A 21,715-nucleotide genomic window follows, 5' to 3' on the forward strand; every position below is an offset into this window, starting at 1 on the left:
ACGTGCAAACTCCACACAGTCAGTCGCCTGAGGCGGGAATTGAACCCGGGTCTCTGGCGCTGCGAGGCAGCAGTGCTAACCACTGTACCACCGTGCCGCCCGTAAATCTAATAGTGACCATAATATAATGCACTTAAACATGATAGTGAAAATGATGAGCAACAAGTTAATAAAGCTGTTTTTGAGGAAATTTGATAGAAATATAGTTTAAAGAAGATTTGTAGCTCTGGATGTAGGTTTGGTCGCTGAGCTGGAAGGTTCACTTTCAGAAGTTTCATCACCATACTAGGTAACAGCTTCAGTGAGTCTCCAGACGAAACACTGCTGGTGTTTCGTGTTTTCTATTTATATATTTGGGTTTCCTTCAGTTGGTGATGTCATTTCCTGTGGTGATGTAATTTCCCGTTCTTTTCTCAGGGGGTGGTAAATAGGGTCCAAGTCAGTGTGTTTGTTGATAGAGTTCGGTTGGAATGCCATGCTTCTAGGAACTCTCATGCGTGTCCCTGTTTGGCTTGTCCTAGGATGGATGTGTTCTCCCAATCGAAGTAGTGTCCTTCCTTATCTGTATGTAAGTTCTTTGTCTGGAGGCTCACTGAGGATGTTACCTAGTGTGGTGACGAAAAGTCTGAAAATGAACCTACATCCAGAAATACAGTGCGTATCAAAGCAGAATTATGGAAGGTCAGTTAGCTCACTTGGCTGATTTGTGATGGTAATTAGAACAGCACTGGCTGAGGTTACCATGAACGACTCTCCTTCTCAACCTCTTCCCTCACCAGAGGCGTAATGACCCACCAATGTCTCGCTAATGAGAGAGCTGCCATATGATTCTAGTAGGATGATGACGATTTTACCATAAGACTATAACAGAGAGGAATAGGCCATTATGTTCCTTGAGCCTGCTTTGGCATTCAGTAGGATCATGGTTGATCTGGCGTTCTTCCCATCCACTCTTTTGCATTTCACTGTGGAGCATCCGTGACACTGAATAAACCATGGATAACATATTCAGTGAGGTGGTCACGCTGCAGATGTAGATTGAGTAGATAGGAAGGATGGCCACCAGGTAGTGTAGAAGAAAGCAGTGTAGGAGTATAGTGCAGATGTTCCCTGTTGCCATCCACCTGTCTAACATATATAACGTTTGTGGGCGGCATGGTGGCACAGTGGTTAGCACTGCTGCCTCACAGCGCCTGAGACCCGGGTTCAATTCCAGCCTCAGGCGACTGACTGTGTGGAGTTTGCACGTTCGCCCCGTGTCTGCGTGGGTTTCCTCCGGGTGCTCCGGTTTCCTCTCACAGTCCAAAGATGTGCAGGTCAGGTGAATCGGCCATGCTAAATTGCCCGTAGTGTTAGGTTAGGGGTATGGGTGGGTTGCACTTCGGCGGGTCGGTGTGGACTTGTTGGGCCGAAGGGCCTGTTTCCACACTGTAATCTAATCTAATCAAACGTTTTGGATAGTATTGAGAGAGATCATAGTACAGGGGAAAACAATGGCAGCTAAATTCATGGCACTACGCATGGGTCTGCTGCACAAGAAGTGAGGAACAGGAATGGCAGGGCTATAGTGGTGGGAGATTCAGTTGTGGGAAGAGACAGGTATTTCTATGACCACAAAAGACTTTCCAGGATGATATGTTTCCTACCTACTAGGGGCAGGCATATCGCTAAATAGCTGTAGAACATTATGAAGATGGAGGGCAGATAGACAAGAGATTGTGTCCACAAGTTCCTCACCAACATTTACAGATGCACCATTGAACACATACTGTCCAGGTGCATCTGTATGGCTGCTGCTCTGCCCAGGACTGTAAGAAACGACAGTTTTGTGCACAGCCCAGATGATCACAGTAGTTTTGATCTCGGGCGTTTCATTACCATGCTGGGTAACATCATCAGTGAACCTCCATTGAAGCGCTGGTGTTGTGTCCAGCTATCTATTTGCTTCTTGGTCATTTAAGGTGGGTGATTTTTCTGGTTCTTTTTCTCAGAGGTTGGTAAATGGGATCCTTATACACTGATGAAGGAGGGCACCACTTCAACTGGGACAATACATCCGTCCTAGGACAGGCTAAACATATGCATGGGAATTCCTAGAGCCTGGCATTTAAACCAGAACGCCATCAATTAACGCATTGATTTGGACCCCATTTATGAACCTCTGAGAAAAAGAACGAGAAATTATATCACCCATCTTAACAGACATATAAACAGAAAGCAGGACAGAACACAAGTGTGGCCTAAACCAAAGTCTTATAAAGCTGCAACATGACATCCTGACTCTTGTACTCAATACCCTGACTAATTAAGCTGCAGATGAATCTGTCCTTTTCAGTATCCGTATCAGTGACCACTGCACAGTCCTTGTGGAGCCTAAAGTCCTGCCTTCGCATTCAGAATAATCTCCATTGTGTGGTGTGGCACTATCACTGTGCTAAATGGGACAGTTATGTCTTCTGGGACCCAAGTAGTATTGCTGAGCTACTTTTGGTGGTGGAGATTGAAACTCCTCCCCCCTCCCAGAGTAGAGTTTGTGCCGTTGCCATCCTCTGTGCTTCCTCTAAGTGTTGTTCAACATGGAGGTGTACCAGTTCACCAGCTAAGGGAGGATGGTACATAGTAATCAGTAGGAGGTTTCCTTGCCCACGTTTAACCTAAAGCCATTAGATTTGATGGGGTCTGAAGTCAATGTTGAGGACTTCCAGAGCAATTCCCTCCTGACCATACACCATTGTGCCAGCATCCTGCTGGTGAGGCAGGATGGTGATGGTGCTGTCTGGGACATAGTCATGCTCACAGAATCATACCTTGCAGACAATGTCAGGCTGTTGCTTGACTAGTCTGAAAGACCGCTCTCCCAATTTCACTACTAGCCCCCAAACATAAGCGAGGAAGACTTTGCAGGGTTGACAGGGCCGTTTCTGCCATATCATCGGTAAAGTGAAGAAAGGTTCATCAACAGTGCTATCAAGCAGCACCTACTCAGCAATAACCTGCTCAGTGATCCCATGTTTGGGTTCTGCCAGGGCCACTCAGCCCCTGACCTCATTACAGCCTTGGTTCAAGCATGGACAAAAGAGCTGAATTCCAAACGTTAGAGTGAACAGCCTTTGACATCAACTGTTGCATTCGACCAAGTGTGGTGTCAAGGAGCCCTAGCAAAACTGGAAACCATGGGTATCGGGGGAAAACTCTCCTGTGGTTAAAGTTATACCTGGCACGTAGGAAAGTGATTGTGGTTGTAGGAGGTCAGTCATCTCAGCTCCAAGATATTTCTGCTGGAGTTCCTCAGGGTAGTGTCCTAGGGCCAACCATCTTCAACTGCTTCATCAGTGATCTTCACTCCATCATAAGATCCGAAGTGAGGATATTTGCCAATGACTGCAATCAATGTTCAGCAGCATGCGTGATGACTCAGACACTGAAGCAGTCTGCGGCCAAATGCAACAATATCTGGACAATATCCAGGTTTCGGCAGACAACTGGCAAGTAACAGTCATGCCACACAAATGCCAAGCCAAGACCATCATCAATAAGAGACACTACTTTCAATGGTGTTACTGTCACATTTACCCTCACTGTCAACATCCTGGGAGTTATCATTGATCAGCAGCTCAACTGGACTCACCATATAAATGCAGTGGCCACAAGAGCATGTCAGAGGCTAGGCATACTGTGGTGAATAACTCACCTCCTGACTCCCAAAAGCTGTCCACCACAAGTCAGGAGGATGATGGACTTGCCTGGATGAATGCAACCCCAACGACACTGAAGAAGATTGACACCATCCACGGCAAAGCTGCCTGCTTGATTGGTACTCCATCCACAAGCATCCATTCCCTTCACTACTGACGCTCAATAACAGCAATGTGTACTATCTACAAGATGCACTACAGAAATTCATCGAAGATCCTCAGACAGCACCTTCCAAACCCATGACCACTTCCATCGGGAAGGACAAGGACAGCAGATATATGGAAACATCACCACCTTGAAGTTCCCCTTCAAGCCACTATGTTGGAAATGTACCACTGTTCCTTCACTGTCACTGAGTCAAAAATCCTGGAATTCTCTCCCTAATGGCATTGTGAGTCAACCCACAGTAGCTGGACTGCAGCAGTTCAGGAAGGCAGCTCACCACCACCTTCCCAAGGGCAACTAGGGATGGGCAATAAATACTGGCCAGCCAGTGACTCCCACATCACACACAATTAATACTTTTTTTAAAAAATGTACTCCGCCTTTACCACCCTATGTACCTGTGTGGCCACTTTCAGGGAGCTATGACCTTTATTGCTGTTCCGAGTTCCGCCCTTAATTGGATACTTTTCCTTAACATTTGATATCCCAAAATGCAGCACCCAGATTAAACTCCATCTGCCATTTCTCCACCCATATCTGCAACTAATCTGCATCCCACTGTAAGACATGACCTGCCCTGCACAAAGCCATGCAAACTGTCCTTAATTAGGCATGCTTTTTCAAATGTGCATAAATCCTATCCCTAAGAATTCTCTCCAGTAGCTTCCCAACAACTGTTGTGAGACTGAACAGGTCCACTCCTGGAATATCCCTATTTCTCTTCTTGAACATAGGAACACCATTAGCTATTCACCAGTCCTGCGGGTCCTGTGGCTAGCAATGATATAAAGATCTTGGTTAGTGTCCCAGTCACCTCCTCATTTGCCTCTGTCCGTAACCTGAGGTTGGGGACTTATCCACCTTAATGCTCTTCAATTGATCCAACACCACTTCTTGATTTCAAAATGCCTGAGCATATTACGATGCTCCACACAAATCTCACTATCCTCCATATCCTTCATCTGGGTGAATACCGATGCAAAATACTAATTTAGGATCTCGCTCATGTCTTCTGCCTCCAAGGACAAGTTCCCTCCTTTTAGCCTTGAGTGGTTCTATGTTCTCCCTACTTATCGTCTTGTTTTTAATGTATCTAAAGAATGCCCTGGGATTCTCTTTAATGTTACTTGCTAAGGTCATTTAATGGACCCTTTTTGCATTCCTAATTTCCTGCTCAATTATTTTCCTGCTTTCCTTACTGGCCCTGTTAGATTTTAACTTCCTAAACCTTGCATGTGTTTCTTTTTTTTATTATTAAATTCACAACCTTGTTATCCAAAGGTTCCTTACCCTTGCCATCCTTGTCCTTTCTCCTTACTTGAACATGCCTGTCCTATAATGGTAGTGTTGTCCCAGTCAAATTCATGTTGCTTGTCATCTGCGTGTGTGGCTACCAAGGATAGCTGGTCGTGTCATTTCGTGGCTAGTTGGTGTTCATGGATGCGGATCGTTAGCTGTCTTCCTGTTTGTCCTATGTAGTGTTTTGTGCAGTCCTTGCATGGGATTTTGTACACTACATTGATTTTGCTCATAAGCTCAAGCAACATGAATTCGACTGGGACAGCACTACCATTATAGGACAGGCCAAACAGAGAACAGCCAGGGAATTCCTAGAGGCATGGCACTCAACCACAGATTCAATCAATCAATAAGCACATCGATCTGGACCCAATAAACCGGCCACTGCAGCAGACAGCTGGAACTGACAACCGGAAGCGACAGATTCAAACCACCATAAATGCCGGAGGAAAGATCACAGAAGCGCTTCACAGGAGGCTCCCAAGCACTGAGGATGTCACCTAGACAGGGGACGAAACGTCTGCAACATACATTCCCAGCTCGGCGAACAGAACCACAACAACGAGCACCTGAGCTACAAATCTTCTCGCAAACTGTGATTGCACCATCTTATTTTTGAGCTTGACCAATATTGCCTTAGTGCAACATAAATTCCCAGCTCGGCGAACAGAACCACAACAACGAGCACCTGAGCACCTGAGCTACAAATCTTCTCGCAAACTGTGATTGCACCATCTTATTTTTGAGCTTGACCAATATTGCCTTAGTGGCTGAGTCCTCCAGTATGTCCTTTCTGATGGCATACATAACATTCTCCCAGATTAGTAATACAACTGCTCCACCTCATTTACCTTCCTCTCTATCTCGTCTAAAACAATGAAACTCTGGAGCATTGAGTAGCCAGTCATGACTCAACCAAGTCTCTGTTATGGCCACAACATTGTTGTCCCATGTACTGATCCAGGCCATAAGCTCATCTGCCTTACCTATAATACTCCTTACATTGAAATATGTACACTTCAGCTCATTAGTACCATCATGTTCGTTTACCTGTCCTTTTTTTTTTCTAATTCACTTGTCCCAAAATCTGTTTCCCCGCAATCCCTCTACTTGCTGATCTGCTGGTCTGGCTCCCAGCCCCCTGCCATTCTAGGTTAAACCCTCCCTAGTAGCACTAGCGAACTTCCCTGCAAGGTGTAGATAGATTTTTAGATTTCGATTCCCTACAGTGTGGAAACAGGCCCTTCGGCCCAACAAGTCCACACCGACCCTCCGAAGAGCAACCCAGCCAGAATCATTCCCCTACATTCACCCTGACTAATGTACTAACACTACAGGCAATTTAGCATGGCCAATTCATCTAACCTGCACATCTTTGGACTGTGGGGGGGAAACCGGAGCACCCGGGAGGAAACCCACACAGACACTGGGAGAATGTGCAAACTTCACACACAGTCTCCCGAGGCAGGAATTGAACCCGGGTTTGTGGCGCTGTGAGGCAGCAGTGCTAACCACCATGCTGCCCTGTAGGGGTAACAAAGTATCAATGGGGTGGAGCACTTTAAGGACAGCAGTCATAACAATCATAAATGTCGTGGAGGTATGGAAAAGGACAAGGCTATGTCAAAAATCAAAGTTCTCAACTGGGGGATGGTTGATTTTCATAAGATCCAATATGATTTGGCTAGAGTGGACTGGGAGTAGATACTTTTGGGGTAAATCTGTCTCAGAACAGTAGGCTGTATTGCAAGAAGAAAATATGGAGAGTATAGGGTCTTCATATTCCAATAAGGAAACAACAAGTACACCAGTGCTTCATCGGAGGCCCACTGATTATGTTACCCAGCATGGTGACATAAAGTCTGAGAACAAATCTTCTAGTTCAGCAAGCAAACTTACAATCTCTTAAGTCTCTTTATGTACTTTTTTTTTGGAAATGCAAATATATTCATCTGCCAGTTCCCCCTTATCCTGCCTCAAAGCATTCTAATAAATTCCTTTTAATGAAGCCATGCTGACTCTGTTTGCTTATATTATGGTTTTTCGAAATGCTCTGCTATTGCATCAATTATCATACATTTTAACATTTTCTCACTGACTTTTTTTTCTCCCTTTCTTTTTGAATAAGGCTGTTACAATCCCTTGGACCTAGCCCAAATGTAGGAATTATTAGATGTTTAGTATCATTGCATCCATCATCTCTGTAGTTGCAACTTTTAAACACCTATCAGCCTCTGAACCCATAGTTTCCTCATTAGTTTTCTGTACTGTTAGTTGCTGCGTTTATTCAATCATCTCTCAGCCACCCCATCCTCTGCTATGAAGATTGATGTAAAGTACTTAGAATTACAGTTAAGTTTATTGTCACATTAATCAAGTACAGAGATACAGGAATATAGTGAAAAGTTTAAAAAGTCTCCATCTTTATCAACTTCTCTAAATTTTTTTTGGTTCACCATTGTTATTTCCCTATCCTCATAATTGAAGGCCCCCTTGTTCTTTTATATTTAAAGAGGCTCTCATTTTTATGTGATTTGCTAGTTTCCTTCATAATTTACTTTTTTCCTTTTTATTACTTTTTGGATCATTTTATATTGGCTTTTTTCTATTTCCCGCTAACCTCTTCCCAAATTATATACTTTCTCGTTCAATTTGATGTTGTCCTGAACTTCCTTGGTTTCCCATAGGCAGTTTTCTCCATTCCTGGAATAGTTCTTCCTCACCGGAATATACAGTTGTGAAATGGAGACAGACAGCCTAATCAAATCAGATTCCTTACCACTATTCGCAATACAGTAAAATGAAAATCTTCAAAGACACTAAACGTTTGACTCCAGTAGTACCTGCCAGTCCTTTTTGAAGAACCAATCCTAGAATTTGTGAATATTTAAAACGGGTGTCATGTTTATACTTTAAACAACAGACTTACCGATGTATTAACCAAACAGTAACTTTAACAGAGCAAACTTAAACAACAAAGTAATCTAATGAATGTCTGTGATTTTAAGCTTAACAACCTTTGTTTTCAGTCCATTCACACAAAAGCCTAGATAGACAAATACAATTAAGGGATAATTTAGAAAAAATGTAAAAATAGCAAAACTTGCCAGACTACTTCCAATAGATGATAGCAGGAAGTTAGGCAGGGACGTCTCAAAACATCATGCAGTAACATCAACAATCAAATCTCTCAAACTCGTCGTTCAAAACAATTTAGAGAAAGCTCCGGAACATATCTCTGTTTGATCGTCATGTTTTCTCTCACACTAGCTGATGCTAATTCCCACGTACTGACCTCATTAATGACCAAACATCTGCCATCTGATTATGCATACTATCACTGTGGCGTCGAAGAGTTTATAAAATTTAGGGTGGCACGATGGCTCAGTGGTTAGCACTGCTGCCTCACAGCACTAGGGACCGGGTTTGATTCCAGTCTCTGGCGACTGTGTGGAGTTTGCACATTCTCCCTGTGTCTGCGTGTGTTTCTTCCGGGTGCTCCAGTTTCCTCCCACAGTCCAGATGTGCAGGTTAGGTGAGTTTGCCTTGCTAAATTGACCCAAGTGTTTAGGGATGTGTGGTTTAGCTGCATTAGTTAGGTGTAAATTATAGTATTAGGGTAGGGATCTGGGTGGGTTACTCTTCGGAGAGTCAGTGTGGACTTGTTGGGCCATATGGCCTATTTCCACACTGTAGGGATTCTATTCTATTCAAAATTATTTGATCAATTCTTTAAGCAATCTGCATTTAACTGTAGGCTTTGTCTCAGAACCAAACATCAACTTAGATTAAAGGTCACCTCTCAACTCCCAGTTCACAGCTCCGAACCAAAAATGATTTTAAAAAAAATACAGTAATGAAATATTAGTGAGGATTCTAATATGCTTCCACTTTCAAAAACATGAAACACTATTTTAAGTACACTTAAGTGACAAACAAACACAAAACTCTGTCATTCGTTCTTTCTCCCACCAGATTACTCATGTCCATCCAACATTTTGTCATGTTCTTAAATTTTCAACAGTTTACATTCTGGATAAAGCATCAGGAGTTACATTTTCTTTCCCTGACGTATGTACAGTTTCTATGAGAAACAGCTGCAAGATTAAGCTGTATAAAAATAGTCTTTGAGTTTTAACTTTCATTGATATATTCAAAAATACCTGATTTTAGTGAGTCATAAAATGCAGAAACAGACTCACTGGCCTGCCATGAGTATGTCGACCAACAAACACCAAACAACACTAATTCCAATTACATGCACTTGGACCCTAGCCTACTATGGGGAGAAAGTGAGGTCTGCAGATGCTGCAGATGCTGGTACGGCGGAAAGGAAGAAGCGGAGTGCTTTGAGTCCTTCGTGATGGGGGATGGAGGTGTACAGGGACTGGATGTCCATGGTGAAGATGAGGCGTTGGGGACCGGGGAAGCGGAAATCCTGGAGGAGATGGAGGGCGTGGGTGGTGTCACGAACATAGGTGGGGAGTTCTTGGACTAATGGGGACAGGACCGTGTCGAGGTAATTCTTAGGGTATTTCTACACTAAGTGATGCTCAGGCCCTGAGAATTAATAAAACTGAAAAGGTTAGTTGTTCTAAATAGTGTTGCATTGAGTGGTACTTGGGCAGTGTCCAGTGCACCTCTTAGACAGCAACAGGAGCTTACTATACCATGGTGACTCAGTGGTTAGCACTGCTGCCTCACAGCACCAGGGTCCCAGGTTCAATTCCAGCCTTGGGTGTCTGTCTGTGTGGAGTTTGCAAATTCTCCCTGTGTCTGTGTGAGTTTCCTCCTGCAGTCCAAAGAGGTGCAGGGCAGGTGAATTGGCCATGTTAAATTGCCCATGGTGTTAGGTGCATTAGTCAGAGGGAAATGGGTCTGGGTGGGTTATTCTTTGGAGGGTCAGTGGGGACTTGTTTGGCCAAAGGGCCTGTTCCTGCACTGTAGGAAATCTAATCAAATATCCAGATCTGCATTATTAATACCTTAGCCATTTACTTTATAACCAGATTAAGGGAGGAATATGCCAATGTTCAAAGCAATAGGATACTAAACGCTTTCTTTGTGATTTTAAGCATGCAAGACAAAGCAAGGATTTAAAATTGCTCCAAATCTGCATTCCTGAAGAAGGGCCTGTGCCCGAAACGTCGAATCTCCTGTTCCCTGGATGCTGCCTGACCTGCTGTGCTGTTCCAGCAATAAAGTTTCAACCCTAGCCTACTATGCTCTGGCAGTTTAATTACTCATCCAGAATTGTCTTAAATACCGTGAGAGTACCAACCTCCACCAACCTCTCAGGCAACAGTTTCATATTTCTACCACATTCCTCTCAACACTTACTCTGACATAGCCCATATCTGTGCCGACTGATGCGATTTAAACTAATCCCATCTGCCTGCACGTGGTCTGCATTCCTCTATTCTCTGCCTGTTCATGTATCTACCTAAATGCCTCTTAAGCTTTACTATGGTATCTGTTTGCACTAACTCCCTTGGCAGCATGTTCCTGGTCCCTACTGCCCTCAATTTAAAATAAAATTCTTGCACATCTCTTGTTAGCAATCCCCCTCTTTCAGTCTAATCTGTCTATGCCTCTCACAATTCTGTCTACCTCAGTCAGATCACCTTTAGTCTCCTCCGCCCAAGGAGAACAAATCCAGCCTATCTGATCTCTCCTCATAATTGAGAATTTTTGTCTCAGGCAGTATTTGGGTGAATCTCCTCTGCTCCTTGTCCAATGCAATTGTGTCTTTCTGGCAACTAGAAATGCACACAGTATTCCATCTGTGGCCTAATTTTATAAAGTTTTAACAAGATTTCCTTGCTCCTACATTCTCCATCCCAGCTAATAAAGGCAAGCATCCCGTATGCCACCTTCATCACCCTGTATATTTGTGCTAACATCTTCAGGAATCTGTGGAGTTGTACACAAATGTCCCTTCGTTCCTCAGTACTTCCAACGGACCTGTCTTTCGTTGTGGGCATCTTTCCCCTATTGAGTGTCCCAAAAATGTAATAGCTCATACTAATCGGGATTAAATACCATCTGCCATTGCTCTGACCAGATTGTCATCTGATTAATATCATTCTGGAACCATCCTCCTCACTATCAATACCACCACCAATTTTCATATACATAATAAACAGCGACGGTCCTAACTCTGATTCTTGTACTATAGTACAATCAGGAAAATATTCCTCCCTTTGCCTTCTATTTGTAAGCCAGTTTTGGGTTCAGTTTGACAACTTGCCTTGGATCCCATGGGCTCTTAACTTTTAGACCATTCCATGGGGAATCGTGTTAAAGACCTTACTAAAGTCCATGTAAATGTATATATTTAGTAATCTTTTGAAAAAAACTCAATTAAATTTGTCAGACAGAATCTCCTACTATCAAATTTGTGCTGATTGTCCCTGATCAGTCTGTACCTTTCCAAGTGTTGACTAATTCTGTACTTCGGAGCTTTTTCTCGTAGTTTCCCTACCACTGACATCAAATTAACTGACCAATAATTACCTGGCCTATTCTTGCTGCCCTTCTTGAAAATACTAACCACATTAGCTATCCTCCAGTCATCTGTCACTTCACCTGTGGCCAGCAAAGTATTAAATATCTCTATTAGAGCCCAAGCAATCTCTTCCTTTGCCTCCATAGCAGCCTGGGAAACATCTCATCAGGCCCTGGTGATTTATGCATCTTTATGCCTGCTAAAACATCTAATACCACCTCCTCGTTAATTTTAACATGGTCTATAATCTCATTCCTGTAGAAGGGCTCATGCCCGAAACGTCGATTCTCCTGCTCCTTGGATGCTGCCTGACCTGCTGCACTTTTCCAGCAACACATTTTCAGTTCTGATCTCCAGCTTCTGCAATCCTCACTTTCTCCTATAATTTCATTATCCTAGCTAAAAGCCTACGATGTCTTTTGCTTCTATGAATATGTATATGTTAATTTAAGACCTCACCCATGCCACTGGCTCCAAGCAATGGTTGCCCCTTTGATCTCTAAGAGGTTCCACTTTTTCCCTGGTAATCCTCTTACTCTTAATATACTTCTAAAATGGTTTGGGATTTTTTTTTGGTATTATGTACCAGAAATATTTTGTGGTCTACATTTGCCTTCCTCTAATTTCCTTTTAAAGCAACTCCATACGCTGTATATTTTTGAGTGGTCTCCCCTGTTTTTAATATTCTGTATCTGCCATATGCTTCTCTCTTCTTTATCCAACTCTCAATATCCCTTGATGTCCAGGGTTCCCTGGACTTGCTTCCCTGCCACTTGCTTTTAGAGAAACATGCTGGTGCTGAACTCTCACTGCACTACTTTTAAAAGATTTCTACTTTCCAAATTTGGACTTAACTGCAAATAGTCGGTCCCAATCAATGTTTGTCAGATACTGTCTAATGATACTGAAGTTAGCCTTATCTGAATTTAGATGTTAACTTCTGTACCATCTTTAACTCTTTCCATAATGACTTTGAAAATTATGGTTACTATAGCCAAATTGCTTGCCTAGTGAAACTTCAACTGCTTCATCAGTATCATTAAGTAGGATTAGGCTTAGCACTGCCCTGTCTGGAGTAGGCCTATAGGTATCCCCTTTTACACCACTTTGCTTTTACAAAAGACCCACATTAGTACCTGTTTTCGCTAACCGAAGGAAATCTGAAAAAGATTTTCGCTTTTATGAAGCAAGGTAAATCTTTTCCCTTATAAATTAATGTTTCTTCACTTTACACCATTTCAGCTTACAAAAAGTTTCATAGAAACTCTCTACTTTCAGATAGCAGGAGATACCTGTGTGGATAGGCACTAAAAGGTCTCCTGTTTGCACTTTAAAAGTTCCATCCCGTCTAATCCTTTCAAAGGAAGGCGATCCCAGTTAATGTTAACAAAGTTGAAATCCCTTACAACTTTGTTTCTTTTGCAGCTTTCTGTGATTACCCACATATCTATTCCTCTACCTCCCTCTGACTGTTGGGAGACCTGTGATGTAATCCCAACATAGTAATCATCCCATCTTTATTTCTAAGCTCTACTCAGATGGTAGGCCTCTCATCTACGATATCCTCCCTCATTACTGTGATGATGATTTCCATTATCAATAATGCAATGCCCCACATCTCTTGTAAGCACTGTATATCATGCTGTAAGCTTCTGTACCCTAGAATGTTAAGTTGCCAGTCCTGTCCTTCCTCAAGCATGTCTCAATGATTGGAACAATGTCATATTTCCACGTCCTGCTCAGTGGTCCAACTTCATCCGTTTTACGAGTCAAACTCCTTGCATTAAAATAGATGCATCTTAGCTTTCCTGATCACCTATGTGCCTTCTGCCCATATCCGAGCATTCCTTCTGTATCTGTGTCAGAGAATTGAGCCCAATGGGTCAGAGACCACAAATGAGGATCGTAGTGAAATTAATAAGCAGTTTATTAAACAAAGCAATATTGTGGAAGGGCAGTTAACCAGGCTGATACAGAACTGATTCTGTGCACAGATGGCCAAATGCTCTTCCCAGAACAGAAAGTGCAGGTATATTTTGTAGGGGTACAACACAAAGGTGATAATTGTAAAGCAGTTACAGTATAATGGTGAAAATTGTAAAGAGATTAGATTAGTTACAGTTACAGTGTGGAAACAGGCCCTTCGACCTAACAAGTACACACCGACCCGCCGAAGCGCAACCAATCTCCTACATTTACCCCTTCACCTAACACTACGGGCAATTTAGCTCGGCCAGTTCACCTAACCTGCACACTTTTGGACTGTGGGAGGAAACCGGAGCACCCGGAGGAAACCCATGCAGACACGGAGGGAATGTGCAAACTCCACACAATTCCAGGAATTGAACCCCGGTCTCTGGCGCTGTGAGGCAGCAGTGCTAACCACTGTGCCACCTTGCCGCCCACAAAACAAGATTAAAACAAGAAAAAACTGAATGGAAGTCAACCAAGCATCTGGCAGTAGCAATTCATTTGTAATTGACACAGGAGTGGGTGAGAATATCTTCTCGAAGATTCTTCATTGTATTTCTCATCAGTGTGAATACGTGTAAATGTTACTTCTCCTGGCATCCAGGTCTATCCATTGTGTTCCTCCTGTGAGCGAAGTATTCTGGGGTCTCCCGGTCTGCCTCTTTTGTTTATGCGGTATCGGTTTCAATGGGAAAGGAAACTTCCCCTTAGGATGTTGGGACTGCAGTGCTAATCTGGGCTAGAGCTGATTATGAAACCTGTTTTAGGAAGTGTATTCTCTGGTCTGGGAATGGCTTGGCCATGTCTGCTTTTTATGTTAGCCTGTTTTGCCAAGACTGGGGTACTCTGGATAGTTTCTGTATGTGTTAGCAGGCTTGATTTCTGTGTTTACAGGCCAGCTTCTGTGTTTTTTATGTGACCATGCTCTGGATCGACAATATGGTATATCTTTTTTCCCAAGGATCTTTGATCCTTGCTCCCAGCTTGCATCTATGGACCTGTGCCCCATCCCCCTGCTATATTAGTTTAAAAGCTCCCAGGCAAGGGTATTGGACCCATTCCAGCTCAGGTGTAACCTATCCAGCTTGTACATGTCCCAACTACCCTTGACCTTACTTTCTCTCAATTCCTCTTGCAGTACCTGTTTCTTTTTTCACTCATGTTTTGGTACGAACATATACTATGATTGTCCTTCCCTTTCCAAATGCCCTGCAGCTGCTCTAAGACATCTGTCACCTTAGCACGGGGAGACAACATACAATTCGAGAATGTTGTTTGCTACCTCAGAACCACCTGTCGGTTCCCCCTACAATCAACTTCCCTCTCACTAATGTTCTCCGAGTCTTTTTCCTCCCCTGCTGTGCAACAGAGTCAAGTTGTGCCACAAACATGGATGAAGCCCGATACTCAACCCCCACACTTCACCCACCAAAAGTATCCAACACAGTATATATGTTTGAGAGGGGAGTAGCCACAGGGAACTCCTGCACTCCCTGTCTATGATTACTAGTTTTTCTGGTTGTCACCCAATACTTTTTTGCATGTGTAGCCCTTACTTGTAATGTGACCAGCACACTTAGCATGCTACCTATGACCTATGACATCCGTAGCATCAATAATGCTCCATACTGAGTCCAGGTGTAGCTTCAGCTACCCCATGAAGTCAAACTGGAGTTATGGTTGGACATTCTTAGTAATCCTGGAACATTTCTGTTTCATTCTAATTTCATGCTGATCTGTACTGTGAAAGAATTGAACTTCCCAAATGGCCCCAATGGAAGAAACCAATCGAAAAGATATTAATGCTTCAAAGAATTAAACTAAAGCTAACAGACTAAAGCTGAAAGTAACCGGGAAATATTATTCAACCAAAGTCCTGAATTGCTCTTTAAATACCTGTCTGATTTTTTTGGGCCATACACAAAAATGTGTAGCACCACATGTAGTCCCAGTGTCTCTTTTGACTATCTTTCTTCAGTATTGTTCAACTACTCTCCTAAAAATCCGGTGCTCGGAAAGCCTCAGGTTTGTTTATCTGAGCTCCACAGGTATAAACATGCAAGTGTAGCAGGTGGTAAAGAAGTAAAATGGTATGTTGGCCTGAATAGCAAGAGAATTTGAGATCAGGAGCAGGCATGTCTTGCTACAATTAGTCAAGCCTGTGGTGAGATCACACTCTAATATTGTATGCAGTTTTGGTCTCCTTATCTGAGGAAGGATGCTCTTGTTATTGAGGGTGTGTAGTGAAGTTTTACCAGATTAATTCCTGGGAAGGCAGAACTGACGTATGAAGAGGAATTGGAGTTAGGATTATGTTTGCTGAAGTTCAGAAGAATGAGGAGGTTCTTCTAGAAATCTATAAAATTCTAAAAGGACCAGACAGGATAGGTGGAAACAGGCCCTTCAGCCCAACAAGTTTCTACACTGTAAGTAATCTGTTCTAAAAAGAAATGTACAAAGAATGTTCCCGATGGCTGGTGAGTCCAGAGCAGGGGTCACAGTCTAAGGATTCAGGGTAAGCTATTTAGAACAGAGATGAGAGAGATTTTTTTTAACTCAGGGAGTGGTGAGCCTGTGGAATTCACTATCATAAAAAGCAGTCAAGACCAAAACGCTCTGATTTCAAGGAGGAGTTGGAATTAGCACTTTGGGACAAAAGGGATCAAAGGATATGGGAGGGGGTGGGAGAGAAAGCAAAATTGGCAATTGAGTTGGATAATCCACCACAGTGAATGGCGGAGCAGACTCAAAAGTCTAAATGGCCTATTCCTGGTCCTACTGTCTATGTTTCTAGGATGATCTCTCACCAGGTACACTTGTGAAAGTCCAAATAGCGTAGCCTTTCTAGAATCCCTCTCCTTGCTCAATAATATTCTGGAACTCTAGTAAGAATCACACAGTTATTTAACTTCAGAAGCAAAAAGAGAAATTGCTGGGAAAGATCAGTGGGTCAAGCATCATCTATGCAGAGAAATCACAGTTTACGTTTTAGGTCGTGACCATTCCTCAGAGGAAGGGTCACTCGACCCGAAACATTAACTCTGAGGTCTCTCCACAGATGCTAGACCTGCTGAGCTTTTCCACAACTTCTGTTTTTGTTTCTGATTTACAGCATCCACAGTTCTTTGTTATTTATCAAGCCTGGGTAGCTCAGACGGCTTTCTTTTGATTTCAGCTTATTCAGCAACACATGCACCTTTATCGCCACACTTCTGCTCACTTTCTGTTGAGAAATCAAATTAGATTTTCAGAGTTTTTATGTCTGTTCTGATCACAGACTAAAAAGTACTTTCTAAATCTTAATTATTAATCCCAATTAGCTTTCACTTCCATCCCATTTCTTTAAAGATTGCTAGAACAAACTGAGAACCTGAGTTTTTGGGCTTCTGTTTCCGCTCCGGACAGTCTCAGAAACAAAATACTGTGTTTAAAATAACAGAATTTGCTAGATCTTTCACAATAGTGTGTGTGTCTATTCTTAAAAACCAGGTGCAGTCTCAGCTTTAGAAACCAAAAAATGCAATGGGGTGAGAGCTAAGATCAACCAATTCCTATTTGATGTTGTGAGCTACATTGGAAAAGATGGCTTGTAAGAAAGGATCACTCAATTAGTGCATGAGATATGTAGGTTACCTTATGAGGAAAATTTGGACAGGCTGGCCCTGTTTCTGTTAGAGTGCAGAAGAATGAGAGATGAATTTATGATCCTAAGGTGACTTGACATGGCCAATGCTGAAAGGACGTTTCCCCTTGTGGAGAGTTTAGAAATATAAGATATTAATTACCACTATTTCCCATTTAAGACTAAGTTATTTGGAATAGATTGACATTTGGAACCATACTCCAATCAGCCATGGTCATATTGGATGGTGAAAAGAATCAAGGGGCTTATTGACTTTCTCTTACTCCCTAATTTGTATTTAAGAGTCACACAGAATACAAATCTCCAGGATTTGATTCTTGACCTGTTAAAGTTTTCTGGTTTCTTGGTAGTTGGGAAATCTGGATAGTTGTGGCTAGATATTCCCTGGAATTGGTGAGCTTAGCAAGTAGAAAACCTGTCAATTGTTTGGAGGGAGGGAATCTGAATATTAAATTCTCTTATTGGTCAGGCCAGCAGTTAAGTGTCATCAACTTTGAATTATCATGGAGAGTGTTAGGAGACTATCTTAATTTAAAACAGTTTATGTTTTCGAAATACTGTTCCACAAGTGGTAGGTGAGACCAGACATTTCTGTGTATTCAAAAATGGATCAATACCTGTACATACATGATTGACAAATGGTCTCCTCCCTGTGCATGTAACACATGTTTGGTGGTTTCACTGTTGGCTGTGATCTGGTCTAAGATATTTTTGTATCTTTGTAAGCATAGGATCTGACACAGCTGTGATCCACTAATTGTCTTGGGTCATACAAATGCAAAGTGGCTGAGGATCAGAACGAACTGAATGGCTTATCCAATTTAAGTCAGCAGGTTTGAGTTAGACAGAGGTGCTGGAAAGGAACAGCATTCTGCAGTTAATGCAAGTTTATAAAATTGCTCTTGCTGAAATGTTCTCATTGATCTGTTACAGTTGTGACAGAGGAGGAAGTGGCTCAGGCTTTAGACGATGGAGAAGAGATGGTGGCCATGCACAGCAAAGAGCCCATGGAGCCAATAAGGAACTGCTCGAGAAGAGAAGTCAGCATCTCTGAATCAAGCACTCAAATGGAAAGTGATGTCTTGAGTTTCAGGATGGAAGAGACAAAGTGAGGAGGGGACAGTGTTAGCTTTCTGTTTGAATTTAATCAGGAGGGTCAGTTCACAATTTCCCTGTCACTCATCCCTGTTCAGAGATGAGTATTTAACAGTGAGCTGCACATAGCAGGACTGAATGGCCACTCAGTAATCTAATTGAAAAGTTTCTTGCCATATCTCTATGGAAGGGTTTTTTGTCTGTCTTCGATTTTATACAAGAGGTGTCATGTTCATTTCTGAAAGGGATCTTGATGCTTGTGAATGTTCTATTCTCCGTTTGGACATAACTGATCTCAAACATCGCATTCTTAAATTCTACTTTCCTGTTCCCCCCCATTACATCAGTGGAAATTCCTTATTAGGGACAATATGGTCTCTTTAAGGATTGTACTGGATTTAACAGTCAGCCCCAAATAAACTTGTAGCCTATTTCACAGCAATAACATATTGAGGGTGGCAGCATAAACAGGCTGAGGGTCAGACTTCCTCCTCTCATTGATAGGAAGTCCAGCCTTGTGAGCCAATGGCCATGGCATGACCAGTTGGGACTGCAAGGAGTCCCTGGGAAGAAGGTCATGGTGGCAGGTGTAACGTTGATGGCCTAGTTGGTTAGTGACCCCAGCCCTCTTTTTCTGGGGCACAGGTTGAAGCTGAGTGGAAAAGGAATTGGGCTTTACATGCCACAAAGACTGCCACCCAGACTGTAAGATTCAGCAGATTGAATCCTAGAGCACAAGAAGTCATTTAGCTCAACTTGCCTGTACTGCCTCCATGAAAGAGAATTGAACCCACTCTTCCCCATTATCCCTATCACTATTCCATTTCTAGAAATTGATTTAATTTTGTTTTGGACATCTGCTACCTCCCACCTTTCATGTAGATTGTCCTATCTCATAGTTGGAAAACACCTCATCTGTCTCACTCTGGCCTTTTGTCACTTCCTGGCCCAATGTTTAACCGATTATCTGAACTCAGAGGTATCTGGTTGCTGAGCCTTCTTTCTTATTCTCAAACAATGCCACGTGGGATTCAAACAGTTAGGTGGTCGCTTTTGAAAAGCGCAAATGTAATGGGCCAAAGGGCTGTGTTGACAACGATGTAATGGGGCTGAATTGCGTGTTGAGGCCATTGATATTTTGGTGCTCAATTTCATACTGAATATTCACAGCTCTTAAAGGGGACCATCGTTGCATCGGTTTGGGCTGGATTTGCAAAACAATTGTCTCTTCATACGCAAGAGAGCCTGAGGCACTTAACAGCCAACTCAGGACACCAGAAAAGAATGCACAATTTTTGGTTAAACCAAGTCCCATAGATAAAAGTCAGTCTCTAATTCCCTGCTGCCCAGATAGCAACCTGATTTGTAATGTTTATAACATTGAAAGTGGAAGGAAAAATCTCAAGTATATTGAAAATTTGGTAACATCAGAAACTGCTTGTAGGCAGTATTATTTTACCTTTCAGAAACTGTTCTGGAGAATATTCACACTTGCAAATATCTGTTCTTATTCTATGCAGGGTGCTTCATTCTATATCTAATCTTACACTTTCTGTGAATGTTTGGTGGGCAGTGTAGGAGTCGAGAGTGTGGTGCTGGAAAAGCACAGCAGGTCAGGCAGCATCCAAGGATTAGGAGAATCAATGTTTTGGACATAAGCCCTTCCTGATGAAAGCCTTATGCCCAAAACGTCGATTCTCCTGCTCCTTGAATGCTGCCTGATCTGCTGTGATTTTCCAGCACCACACTCTTGCCTCTGATCTCAAGCACCTGCAGTGCTCACTTTCTTCTGGGCAGTGTAGAAGGAATGTTGCAATGTACCTTCAGCTGTGCCTGCCTTATGAGTATTTATGGGACCATATAGAGTGAAATTTACTTAATGTATTTAACCTGGCTTGTACCTTCTCTAAGGAGTAATTGATGGGATAGTGTAAATGTCTTTACATGCTATATTTAACTGTGGTGTAGCTGACTCACTGTAAATCAACATAAACTTAAAAAGACAAAAAGGGAGAAAATAAACTTTGAGGGTAAACTAGCAAGTAATATCAAAATGGACAGCAAACACTTTAAGTATATAAAAAAAAACAAAGAGAGAGCCAAGTGAACATAGGCTGCTTAAAGAATGATGCTGAAGGAACAATTAGCACCCAGGAAGTGGCAGAGTTCAAGAAATACTTTGCCCTCATGGTGGAAGACACTAATCACATTCCAGAATTACTAAATAATCAAAGAAGGAAAGAAGATTAGTAATTTCAAGAGAGGAAAAGTATTGGGGAACTATTGGGGCCAAAGTCCAAATTGTCCCCTCTACCATGATGGGTTGCATCTTAGGTCTTATAAGAAGTACCTACGGAGAGAGTGGATACATTGGTAATAATTTATCAAACAAACTTAGATTCTGTAAAAGTCTGAGATGTTTAGAAAACTGTCAATTCAAACACCCTTATTCAAAAAAATGAAGGAGGCAAAAATAGGTAAGTATTAGCTTAACATCTGTTATTGGAAAAATGTTAGCCTCTGTTATGAATGATTTAATAGTAGAGCATTTAGAAATATATAATACAAGCAAGCAATTTAGCTTCATGAAGGGAAGTTTATTAGAAATCTTTGAGGAAGTAAAAAGTAGGATAGATAAAAGGAAACTAATATCTTTAAAATATTTGATTTCCTTAAAATAACATACCAAACATCAGGCTGGTATTGGGGTACTGTGTTAGCAGGGATGGAGAACTGGCTAACTGACAGGGATAGAATGGCATTTTCATGGCAACTTGAAATTGTGCCACAAGGATGGGCTGATTCCTATCACTGATTCCTATCACTGATTACAATCAAGCCTACGGTTAGATGTGATTAAAGACAGTGAGTTTGAGAGTCATTCATACAGGAGACCGATCCAGAGTGTGTGTGTATCAACCGCAGAGTTATCCACCGAATAACTTATTTTATGCACAATGATGGCAAAACCAAATCCCTGAAAGAAATACAGTATGGAATCTCTCATGTTTGTATATCAGACAGATTAGGCCACAGAAGTGTATGATTTCAGGGTCACATTTATTGATTAAACTGGGTTTCCCTCTAGTAAAATCCGTGAAGAACTTGGAATGAAACCGCTGGGAAGAGACAAATTTTTCTCCTCTGTTGGAGTGAAGGACCGAAATTCCTGCAATGGCACCCAAAGGGTGAGTGAAGTATCTGTTATATACCATTTGATAGAACTATCTCTATTCTTTCTATGAAATAACTGCCAATAAGTCCCACTGCTTTGTAAAATTTTGCTGTTCAAGTCCTTTTTTGTGAATTATTATTGACTTCTATTACTGATACACTCC

The 21,715-nt window shown here is 42.2% G+C and overlaps 1 protein-coding gene across 2 annotated transcripts in view; it reads left to right on the forward strand.

Moving 5' to 3' along the window:
• The window catches only part of cfap410 (cilia and flagella associated protein 410), a 75,159-nt gene that overhangs the window by 41,911 nt on the left and 11,533 nt on the right, over positions 1–21,715 (forward strand). For both annotated transcript variants that reach the window (XM_043691469.1, XM_043691470.1), the window contains 2 exons: positions 18,216–18,390; positions 21,466–21,565. In XM_043691469.1, the coding sequence (XP_043547404.1) occupies positions 18,216–18,390; positions 21,466–21,565 (275 nt within the window). The remainder of the gene's footprint in view (positions 1–18,215; positions 18,391–21,465; positions 21,566–21,715) is intronic.

This window comes from Chiloscyllium plagiosum, chromosome 6 (assembly GCF_004010195.1).
Source record: "Chiloscyllium plagiosum isolate BGI_BamShark_2017 chromosome 6, ASM401019v2, whole genome shotgun sequence".
Lineage (NCBI taxonomy): Eukaryota > Metazoa > Chordata > Chondrichthyes > Orectolobiformes > Hemiscylliidae > Chiloscyllium > Chiloscyllium plagiosum.